The 12,240-nt window shown below is 39.4% G+C and overlaps 1 protein-coding gene across 1 annotated transcript; it reads left to right on the plus strand.

Annotated features, from left to right (window-relative positions):
• Window positions 1-615: 615 nt before the first annotated feature.
• LOC117981327 (beta-defensin 134) lies at window positions 616-10,173 on the plus strand. The gene is made up of 2 exons (XM_034965605.3): window positions 616-4,545; window positions 6,639-10,173. The coding sequence occupies exons 1-2, from the start codon at window positions 4,488-4,490 to the stop codon at window positions 6,779-6,781; spliced, it is 201 nt and encodes a 66-aa protein (XP_034821496.1). The 5' UTR covers window positions 616-4,487; the 3' UTR covers window positions 6,782-10,173.
• Window positions 10,174-12,240: the final 2,067 nt, after the last annotated feature.

A 12,240-nucleotide genomic window follows, 5' to 3' on the forward strand; every position in this document is an offset into this window, starting at 1 on the left:
CGCGGGGGTGCCGGCGACGCGGGGTAGGGGCGGCGGGAGGCTCCGTGGCCTGCCCCGGGTTGAAGTTGGGAGGGCGGCCTTCATTCTGAACCCATTTAGGCAGCACGGGCGGCCCTCCTCGCCGTGGGCGGCATCAGAGCCCCCCCTGCCCAGTCTTGGGGTTGCTCCCGGATGTTGTCTGGGAGTCTTGCTCATGGCTTATGTCTGGGAATTGACTGGGGACTGTGACTCTGTTTTTATGATTCAGATTAGACTTCTGCCCACCTGACCTAGAACTCTTCTGCAAACAAAGATCCAGTAAAAATGTATAAACCTAATATCTAGAGTTCATTTATTTATTCAACAAATATACCTTTGGCACTGATGGCCTGCTAGACTTTCAGCCCAATACTGGTGTAAAATGATAAATAAGACAGTCAAGGAATCTGTACTCGGATCTCACTGTCTAATCATAGAGACACAAATAATTTATACAGTAACAATTGTGACAAGTGCTATGAAAAAAAAGGAATGGGGGCTCTAAAATTTGTAATGGGAAAGAGGACCATCTCTTCACAGAGGATACAGAAGCTGCTTCCTTCTGCATCTCCCACTGTTGGCTAGAATACATTTCTGTTTATTAGGATCGTCATTTGCAAAGGCTGCATATTGAATCTGTATGGCTCAGGGTCAGACAGGGACATTTCAATTGCAGCTGAGAGTATGGCAGTTGCAGAACAACCACAGATCAGGAAGATGAGAAGAGTAGCATGATGACCCTAAAGAAATACCAAACCCAGGAGGTAGAAGAAAGAGCCATCTAGTCCTAGCATGGAGCATACTGTACTTCTCCATTTTCTAATCCCAGAGCACCATGTGGCCTTAGGGGAATATATGGATGAAAAGAAAAAGCTGGTGTGCGGGTAAGCCACGTACTTGTTTTTCAAATGATGCGCACATCTCCCTTCTTTATCTCTAAAGTCTATGAACTAGGTCAGCTCCCAACTCGTGGCACCTACAGTGAACCAGACGCTGAGCCAGGGGAGGTCTAGATAACAAGAGACAATCTCTGACAGTTGTTGAAATTCTTCTTTACCTCTTAGAGCAAAACTCAGAGGCTGTCCTGTTCTGATATTTAAGTAAAATCACGAATTGCTGGGAGTTGGTGACCTAGTCAGTGAACGAGCTCCTTATCAATAGTGGGAGAATAATAGTAATAGTCCGTTCTGGGGAAAAGAATATGGCACTGTAATGGTCTTGGGGTTTTTTAACTTTGGCTTTGTAAGCAACATTATTTTTGCTTGGGTTAAAGCCTCTTCCAGCTGTTTATCAACATAGATAAAAGTATATTGCTTTATTATTTCTCCTTGAGTCATATTCAACGCTTTCTTTGCATGGGCAATGCCAGTATCCCACTGAGCATGTCCTCTCTGAGGTTGAGGTTTCCAGGTCTTTTTTTCTCAGAGTGATTGCTGGCTTCTTTGGGAGCCTCAGCCAGTAATTCTTTATACTCTTTATGACCTTTATACTCCCATACCTGCTTTTCATTAACCCATGCCCTCACTGGCTGGTTGCTAAGAAATTGGACATGATATGACAAGGCACCCCTTGTGTCAGTTTTAGTATGAACTTCCAGCTGGGGCTCACTTGAGACCAAGGTAGGAACCTAAGGTAGAAATGATAGGTTCCTGCCTTGGGCTTTTTCTGTTTGGTAGGTTTTTTACTACTGATTCTATTTCAGATCTCATTATTGGTTTGTTCAGGCATTCAATTTCTTTCTAGTTCAACCTTGGGAGGTTGTACTTTTCCAGGCATTTATCAGTTTCTTCTAGGCTTTGTAGCATGTGTGCATGCAGATGCTCCTAATAGTCTCTGAGGGTTTTTTGCATTTCTTTGGGGTCAGTGTTAATATCCTCTTTCTCGTTTCTGATTGTGTTTTTTTGGATCTTCTTTTTTTAGTCTAGCTAGCAGTCTAAATAAGCAGACTTATTTATTCTTTTAAAGAGCCAACTTTTGGTTTCATTAATCTTTTGTGTGGGTTCATGTCTCTATTTCATTCAGTTCAGCTCTGATTTTGGTTATTTCTTTCCTCTGCTAGCTGTGGGTTGATTTGCTCTTGTTTTTTTAGTTCTTCTAAGTGTGATGTTAGGTTCTTAATTTGAGATCTCTCTAACTTTTTGGTGTAGGCATTTTCATGCTATAAATGTTCCTCTTAACACTGCTTTGGCTGTGTCTCAGGGATTCTGGTATTGTACCTTTGTTTGAATCAGTTTCAATGAACGTCTCTTTTTTTTTTATTATTATTTTTTAAGACAGTGTCTCACTCTATCACCCAGGCTTGGGTGGAGCAGGACAACCACAGCTTACTGTAGTCCCAACCCCTTAGGCTCAAGCAATTCTCCCACCTCGACCTCCCAAGTAGTTGGGACTACAGTCGTGCACCATCACACCTGGCTAATTTTTTTTTTAATCTTGTAGAGACAGGGTCCCACCATGTTGCACAAGGTGGCCTTAAACTCCCGGACTCAAGTGATCCACCTTCCTTAACCTTGCAAAGTGCTAGCATTACAGGTGTGAGCCACTGCACCTGGCCCAGTTTCAAAGAATTTCTTGATTTCTGCCTTAATTTTATCCTTTACCCAAAAGTCTTTAAGGAGCATATTGTTTAATTTCCATGTACTTGTATAGTTTTGAGAGATCTTCTTGGTATTGATTTCTATTTTTATTGCATTGCGGTCTGAGAATGTTACTGATATGCATTCTTTTTAATTTGTTAAGGATTGCTTTATGGCCAAGCATGTGGTTGATCTTAGAGTATGTGCCATGTACAGATGACAAGGATGTGTATTCTGTTGGTGTGTGGTGGAATGTTCCATAGATGTCTGTTAAGTCCATTTGGTCAAGTGTTGAGTTTAGGTCCTCAATATCTTTATTTGTTTTCTGCCTCAATGATCTGCTTAACACTGTCAGTGGGGTGTCAATGTCTTTCGTTATTATTGTGTGGTTATCTAAGTCTCTTCATAGGTCTCTAAGAACTTGTTTTATAAATCTCAGTGCTCCAATATTGGGTGCATATATATTTAGGATTATTAAGTCTTCTTTTTGAATTGAACACTTTATCATTTTGTAATGCCTTTCTTTGTCCTTTTTGATCATTGTTGCTTTTAGTCTGTTTTGTCTGAAATAAGAATAGCAACCACTGTTCTTTTTCTTTTCCATTTGCTTGCTAGATCTTTATCCATCCCTTTCCTTTGAGGCTATGAATGTCATTGCGTGTGAGATGTCTTGATGACAACATACAGCTGTGGCCCAGCCTTTCTACTCCTGAATATTTGCAAAAGAAAAATGAAAGCATATATCCATACCATGACTTGTACATGAATGTCCATAGCAGCTTTATTTTCAATAGCCAAAAACTGGAAATAATCAAACATCAATCAATACGTGACTGGATAAACACATAGATGTATAGCCATGCAATGGTGCTCAGCAATGAAAAGGAATGAACAACTAATTCATATTATAGCAAGGACGAATCTCAAATAATTATGCTGAGTAAAAGAAACCCAACAAGAAAGAGTATAGAATATATTATTCTATTCACATGAAATTCCAAGAAAATACAAAGTAATCTATAGTGTCAGCAGAAAAGTTTTGGCCTTTAGACTGAGAGGTGAAAGAGAATCAGGAGGGGAATATTACAAAAGGCATGAAAAAATGTTAGGGGGAATGGATATGTTCATTATTTTGAATGTGACAATGGTCTCACAAACGTATAGATATGGCAAAACTTATCCGATTATACACTTTACTGTTTGAAGTTTATTGTATGTCACTTATACTTCAATAAAAAATGTTTTTTTAAATAGTAACAATTATTTTAAATGACCTTGACAAAATATTGTGCAACACTTAAAAATACTATTTATGAAGTTTATAGTGACACTGATATATAGTATATATCAAGTTACAAAAGCAGGATACCTAATTATAAGAATATTGTTTATAGCTATGTAAAACAAAATATTAAACAACAAACTAGGCATAAATGAAACTTTCTTTAGAATGACAGTTTGTCTCTGAGAAGAGCAGTTCATCTGTAACTTGTCCATCCTTGTCATGTTTAATATTTTACCAATTTTCTAAAATTAGCAATTACATTTTTATTGTAACAAAAGCCTATCAAATTTTAATTTTATTCATTTAAAAGAGTAAGAGCACATAGTTCTCAGGCCTCCATGTACTTTTGGAAAACCTGGGTGGAAGAACAGTGTCTTTGTCAATAGGAAAAGCTGTCAAACAAGAAAGGGCTGTCCATTTTTTTTCCTCAGATGAGCATTGCCAACACAGCTGCCTCAGGGGTGTTCAGTGTAGCATATCTACCTGAAGCGAGGCATACCCCAGCCCTGAGAGGTTTGTATAGGACTGTGTGCTCAACCTCTTCTCTCTATTCCCTGACAGCCGATGTCAGACCCTGCCACTAGCCTCCTTAACAGAAGTTCCCAGCCATGAAGCCTCTCCTTGTTGTGTTTGTCTTTCTTTTCCTTTGGGATCCAGTGCTGGCAGGTAAAACTGGCATATTTTGGGGGGTAGGGGTGCTTCATATAGAAGAACAATGCCACTAAACAACCCAATAAACATACTCCACCCATGGGCCCTTTAATTTTCAAGCTAGAAAAAAGCATCAACTAGTTTTGATGTCAGCAAGACCTGGGCTTGAATCTGGCTGTCCAACTTGTTAACTATATAACTTTGGACAAAGGTCTAAGCTTCTCTGAGCCTTAGTTTCCTTTTTTTTTTTTTTTTTTTTTTTTTTTTTTTGGCTAAACTGATCAGCACCAGTGAGCCTTAGTTTCTTCATTTGAAAAATGGAAATATGGAAATGAAGAGTCTCACAAGGATTAAATCAGATCATGTATGGAATATGTCCATACATAATATGAAAAGTACCTGGCTCATGAGAGCTATCATTGTATTTTCATTAGTAATGCCCATCCTGTCTTCCTGCTGTTATTTTGTCTCTAATTCAAGAATGTATCTAAGTATAACAGTCAAAACCAGAAAATAGTGACAACACAATTTGTTAATTTTCTAATATACTGAAGTTTCCTACAGTTAATTTACTATTTGTGAATCCATTAGTTACATGAGGAAACAGATTTAGAACGGCTAGTTTCAAGAGAATCACTGAGCTTCATGTGATAGAAGAAATGCCTGATCAGATGAGATAGCAGCTAGGGAGACATGACAGAGAGTGTGAGTGGCCCTGTGCTCTAGCTTCACCATATCCTTTCTGACTTTAGCAATCTCATCTGGAAAATTCTTTTCACTCAGTGTTACTGAATCAGTCCAGTCAGATTGGTTCATCTGCCTAGATGGACTGAAGTGTTTGCCTGAAGTATTCTCCAGGCAAATGAATCAGATATTCAGATTATGTGACTCACCAGGCTAAATTTAAGAAATCATGGGATCAAGGCCTCTTAAAGCTGTTGATGCAACCAATTCCACTACGGTTTATGGCAATGGATTTGTGGCCTCCAGACAAAGAACCGCATCTAGTGTACAATATTCCCTTCAATTCCTTTTGCATTCTCATAACTTGTCATTTCCATTGAAATTTCTTGTCTCATTTTATAGACCATTATATTTCATCTTCCCAAAAGTGTTACAGATTGTCCTCTAGGGCTTCTGTCTTGCAAACTAAGTAACACTGATCCCTTCTTGTTCCTGTAGGACAATTATCCTCCAGGGCATTATGACTCAGATAGGGTATGTGTTTGCTCAAAATTTCTACAGATTCCTTGAGCTTCAATAAGACTTCTCAAATCTTCAGAATTGATTTCATCCTCCTTCAAACTCACAAGACCATTCCACATTGCAAATACATCATTGCACTTGTCATGTTTTATCCTCTCTCAGAGAGATATTTTGTATTTCTTCTCTTTTTGTCTAGAATGAAAATTCATTGAGGTTAAGGTCTATATCATACTCAAATCTGTACCCCAACAGTCCTTGATTCACAGGATTTATAAAAATTGGTTTATGAATAATAATGAGTAAGTAATTATTTAAAAAATAATGAGTGAATGACTATGTGAATAGCTAGCTTGATTGTTTGGGTTATATTCATTGACAAATTCAGGGAAACTTCCAAATTATTACTTGTTTTAGTCAGCTTGGGCTGCGATAACAAAATTCCGCAGACTGTGGCTTAGACAAACTTTATTTTCTCATAGTTCCAGAAGATGAGAAATCCAAGATCAAGGTGCTAGCTGATTCAATTTCTGATGAGGGCTTGCTTTCAAGCTTGTAGATGGCCATCTTTTTGCTGTGACCTTCACTAATAAGAACATCAATCCTATTGGATTAGCCTGTCGATCTTATTGGATTAGGGTTCCACCATCATGACCTCATTTAACTTATATTACTTCCTGAAGGCCCTATCTCCAAAGACAGTCACATCAGGGGTGAGGGTTTCAGCATATGAATTTTGGGGTGACACAATTCAGCCCCTACTACTAATTAATTTTTTCAGTTACAGGATCAATTATCATAACCAAATCTCCTTGGTATCCGGTTGGATAAAAATTGAGGGACTAGCAATTTTATGGTCCAAAAAGGCCTGTAGTGAATTATCTTTCTATTCATTTTCCTTCCAGGTATAAATTCATTATCATCAGAAATGCACAAGAAATGCTATAAAAATGGCATCTGCAGACTTGAATGCTATGAGAGTGAAATGTTAGTTGCCTACTGTATGTTTCAGCTGGAGTGCTGTGTCAAAGGAAATCCTGCACCCTGACATAAGAAACCAATGAATGGCCACTATCCTGTAGGCCCTTGATTCTGCCATCTTTCACAAAACCAGGGAATTTAGATCCAACTGTGACACCATGATGTGTCCATGACTACTGGTTTTTAGCATTTTTATAAACCAGCAGACTCTCGTGGTCGTAAATTTAAAGAGCTGAGCTGTAGCCTTCTTTAAAAGAGCTCGGTTTTTCACAAAAACAGTGTAGAAGATATTTTCTCACCTCAAAGTGATGTCCAGTGTGCTCATCAGCACCTGTTTCTCCCTCTAATCATAGAGGATATTCTTATTATTTAGAAAGGCTTCAAGGGAAACAACTTTTGACACCTAAGTCGTGTCCTACCTTCGCTTCAGCTTCGCATTTCCCATTTCTGTGAAATTCCCAACTTTAGAGAAGCAGATTTGCCATGGCCTTCTGACAACCTTGTACATCTCTCACATAAACCGCATAGGCAGGGCTTAACTACAGGCTGGCCCGAGTCTGGACTGAGTCTGACCCTGAAGTTCCTTTGGAACAGGAGAGGCCATCTTGTGATGGGCTGGAACAAGGTAATTTCTCATCCACCTCCCTAGTTTCAGTTGAGCAATGGAACTTCCCACCTGAGCCCCTAGGGTTCAGCTACAGGCTATAAGACTGCCGTCCTGTGGTTTAGTGTTGGTTCCTTAGCAGCAGAGTGATGCCACCTCTGCTGCCTGTCATCTGACTCCTCTGGATGGGTGTTATCCTGTGGCTTAAGAGCTAACACCATGCTGATCTTGCTTTGCTATATGTGTAACTAATAAACTGCCTAAATCCATTTGGACTCATGATTTTCTTTACCAATAAACTTTATGAAGGTGTAACAGGAAAACTTAGCAACTTCTGTCATGTTGCTTCTGACCCTACTGGCTACGCTGGTGAATTCTTGCTTGATTTTTCAACAACATTCACCTTTATGGATGCATGAATGTGTGAGTTCTGTATCTGCTGCTCACGATAAAGACTGGGTGGCAAAGGAGAGTAGATTCTGGCTGTGGAGCAACTTTCACTATCTTCAGTGCTCGATATGGCTCAGGCTCTCTAGTGATGTGAGACTGAGAGTGTGGGGCTCTTGCCGCAAATAGCCAGTTGCTGATGTGGTACAAGGAAAAGGATACAGCGTCTTAGTTCTGGGGCTGAGATGACAGTACTGCCTGCCTAACCACACATGGCTGCTGGGAAGGGATGAAAAGAGAACAGCAGGTGAAAAAGCATGAGGGGTTGTAAGGAGTTCTGTACTTCCAGCAAATGTCCAACCTTTGAGCAAATTCAGTGTTGGTGTCTTTGGAGAGGAAGGTACTAAAAATCCAGTAGAATGTGTCCTCTCTGAGGCCCAGACTCCCTATGTAGACTGTAAGGAGTTTGGTTAAAATTGAATGGGATCAGAGATGGCCTGGAATTGTAACTATGGTTACTAAGTGTGCAGAGTAAATGCATCCAGACATGGCTAGGAAAACTGTGAGACACTGAGGGAGACAGAGGGGTCCCTACTGGAAGAGCACCAAATCTTCTGAAACTTTGGCCTCATAACATCCTGGAAAAGCAGTCTTAGGCTTGCTTTTCATCTCACTCCTCCTAGTTGGGTGCAAGTTCTCTACACATACAGATAAAGAGAAACCTGAAAACAATCCAGCCTGCTGACAATCTGAAGAATGAGGTGTGATGACACTTTACAGACTAACTAGAAAGCTGATCCCCAAAGCCAGGGAGTGAGTCTACATTCTCTATGCTAGAAAGTACTCTCTGGAATCTGGCTAAGTCCTGCATGGACAGAACTTTCCACTGCTGCATGATATCAAAATAAGGCTATTACATCAGGGCCAGGCAACCTCTATGCCTTAGACCCTGCTCTACTATTCGCACTAGCCAATATTAAACCTGCTTATCCCAACTCCCTGCTCCTTCCAATGGAAATTTGCTAATCCTGCACTGCCTTCACCTTACCCTTGACAAGCCATATACCCTGTCAGGAAATGAACTCTGTAACAACCAAGGTAGCTGCAAACTTTATTCTTTTGAGAGAAAGTGTGTATGTTATATGCACACTCTCCAGCTTTGCTGAAGGAACCTGAACAGATATTCACTAACTTTGGTTGGTCTCTGTACATTGACACTTCCAAAAGAAATCCAATTCCAAGATCCAAAGCTTTTTAAAAAATAATTTAATTATTTACCAAATCTATCTGTATGGAAACAAAATGGGGAAGGGATTTGTCACAATATGGAGCAAACTCTCTTCAAAATTCTTTCTGAATATCGCTCCCTGAAATCTTACTCATTCAGTAGTGAAAACTGCATTGTCTAAAAGCAACATCTAGAATTTATCTGGGATATCTAGAATTTTTAATAGAGATTCTGAGAAGCCTCAAGGGTAAGAACAAGCTCTGTCTTTAGGGAAACTCATTTTTACTTAGAGCTAATTTTTGACATTTTTTCCAATTTTATTGAGATATGATTGCCAAATAAAAATTGTATATTCAAGGTGCAGGACATGGCTTGATTACATATACATCATGTAACGATTACCACAAATTTCTATTGTTTCTAAGCCACCCCATCTGAGAAATTTTACTACAGCAGTTCTAAAAGGCAGAGAGAGCATCTTATATTTTCTGTATTCTGATAATTTGACATCTGAAGCCTTGTTGAACCTGGAGGGTCTGCCACTCCCAGAGTTAGCCAACTCCTAGAGACAGTATGCTTTTCAAATCATACTTGCCCACAGTGTGCTTTTCAAACCAACCAATTCAGAGTCCACACCTCAACCACCTCCTTTATCAGGCCTTCATACTACGGGACCCTATCCACTCACCCTAATCACCCAAGTACCAGGCAATCAGGGATATTCCCTAGACTCCAGCACCTGCTAAAATTATTTGAATTTTAGCCAATCAATTTAGACATTTATTTTGTTAAAGTTAAGAAAAGTGGCCAATGACACAGCCTCAGGAGGTCCTAAGGACATGTGCCCAAGGTGGATGGGTTACAGCTTAATTTTATGCATTTTAGGGAGACAGAAGTTACAAGCAAAGGCATAAATCAATGCATGTAAGCTATACATTGGTTCACGGGGCACGGTGGCTCACGCCTGTAATCCCAGCACTTTGGGAGGCAGAGGTGGGTGGATCACAAGGTCAGGAGATCGAGACAATCCTGGCTAACACGGTGAAACCCCATTTCTACTAAAAATACAAAAACTAGCTGGGCATGGTGGCAGGTGCCTGTAGTCCCAACTACTCGGGATGCTGAGGCAGGAGAATGCCTTGAACCCAGGAGACAGAGCTTGCAGTGAGCCGAGATCACACCACTGCACTCCAGCCTGGGCGACAGCACGAGACTCCGTCTCAAAAAAAAAAAAAAGAAAGATATACATTGGTTCAGCCTGAAAAGCAGGACATCTCAAAGCAGGGGGAGGGGAGCTTCCAGGTCATAGGTGGATTCAGAGATGTCCTGGGTGGCATTTGTTTGAAGGAGTTAAGCTCTGCCTAAAGAGTTAAAGTCAGCCTAAGTTAATTTAAGGTAAGGTAAGGTGGAAGGGGGTGGGTGGGATTGTGGAAGCCAAGGTCCCTGTCGTGTAGATGAAGCCTCTAGTTTGCAGGCTTCAGAGAGAATAGATGTGGATATCTCTTATTGGACCTTAACCCATTTCCTGTTTGCCCTGAGAATATTCTTGTCTCTAATCCTAATGTAACATATACATTTCTGTTGCATTAGGATTACAGACAATTTCTGTTGGCAAATGACTCCAAGAACAGTTTTTATATTTTATTTTCACATTGAAAGTGAGTCAGATTTGCATCAGCTTCAAAAAGCATGTTATATAAAATCATATGAGTACTGGCCATCTGCACTTTTTTTTTTTCTGAATGGGCAATGGGTTAAAAAGTGTCAGACTCTCCTGAAGAGCCCTAGTAAAGGAAGGAGATTCTCTACAGAAAGTAAATTTCCCCATCAAGAGACAGCTTTGCAGGGCTATTTCAAAATATGTCAAAGAAATGTATTTCAGGGTAAAATACTTTTATTTTCTTTGGGGCCCACTATCTATCATGTGATATTATACCAGATTCAGGTTGGAATTTGGCACAGTCTGTTTTCTCAGCCTTAAGATCGCTGTTTTAATGTTAATGCTGGTCAGTTGTGTCTAAACTCCAAGGGGGGGAAGATATAATAAGGGATCTGCAACACCTCCCACCTTCCCATCGTTGCCTGATGTAAGAATAGCTACTCCTGCTCTCTTTTGATTCCCATTTGCATGGAATACCTTTTCCCACCATTTTACCTTGAGTTTGTATGAATCCTGCTGTGTTAGGTGAGTCTCTTGAAGACAGTGGATATTTGGATTGTGATCTTCAATCCATTCTCCCATTCTATATCTTTCGAGTAGAGCATTTAGGCCATTTACATTCGATGTTAATATTACATTCTATGTTAATATTGAAATATGAAGTACTTTTCTTCATCATGTTAATTGTTATCTGGATATGTTTTTTCATTGTGTTATTGTTTTATAGGCCTGTGAGTTTTAAGTTTTTAAGAGGTTCTATTTTGATATATATTGAGCTTTTGTTTCAAAGTTTAGAACCCTTTATAGCAGTTCTTGGAGTGCTGGTTTGGAAGTGACAAATTCCCTCAGCATTTTTTGTCTGAAAATAACTTTATTTCTCCATTTACGAAACTTAGTTTTGCAGGATACAAAATTCTTGGCTGACAGTTGTTCTGTTTAAGGAGGTTGAAGATACAACCCCAATCCCCTGAGGTTTCTGCTGAGAAGTCTGCTGTTAGTCTGATAGGTTTTCCTTTGTAATTTCACTGCTGCTTTTTTCTTACTGCTCTTAGAATTATTTCCTTCATGTTGACTCTAAATAGCCTGATGACTATATGCCTTAGTGAATGTGTAATGAATTTCCCAGGAGTTCTTTGAGCTTCTTGGATTTGCATATCTAGATCTCCAGGCAGGCGAGGGAAGTTTTCCTCAATTATTCCCTAAAATAGGTTTTCCAGACTTAGTATTTTCTCTTCTTCCCCAGGAACACCAATAATTCTTACGTTTGGCCACTTTACATAATCCCATACTTCTTAGAGACTTTGTTCATTTCCTTTTATTATTTTTCTTTATTTTTGTCTGATTGGGTTAATTCAAAAGTCTTGTTTTTGAGCTCTGAAATTCTTCATTCTACATGTTCTAGTTTATTGTTAAAACTTTCCACTGTATTTTGTAGTTCCCTCAGTGTGTCTTTCATTTCCAAAAGTTCCAGTTGTTTTTTTCTTGATGATATCTATGTCTCTGGAAAATTTTTCATTCAAATCCTGAACTGCTTTTTAATTTCTCTAAGATGGTTTCCACCTTTCTCCAATATCTTCTTGAGTAGCTTAATAATCAATCTTCATATTTCTTATCTGGTATTTCAAAGATTTCATCTTGATTTGAGTC

This window comes from Pan paniscus, chromosome 7, assembly GCF_029289425.2.
Source record: "Pan paniscus chromosome 7, NHGRI_mPanPan1-v2.0_pri, whole genome shotgun sequence".
NCBI classification, from domain to species: domain Eukaryota; kingdom Metazoa; phylum Chordata; class Mammalia; order Primates; family Hominidae; genus Pan; species Pan paniscus.

Coding starts and splice junctions, on each gene's coding strand:
- LOC117981327 (XM_034965605.3), top strand. CDS start 4,488: ATGAAGCCTCTCCTTGTTGTGTTTGTCTTTCTTTTCCTTTGGGATCCA. Junction 4,546..6,638: donor TTGGGATCCAGTGCTGGCAG/GTAAAACTGGCA, acceptor TTTTCCTTCCAG/GTATAAATTCATTATCATCA.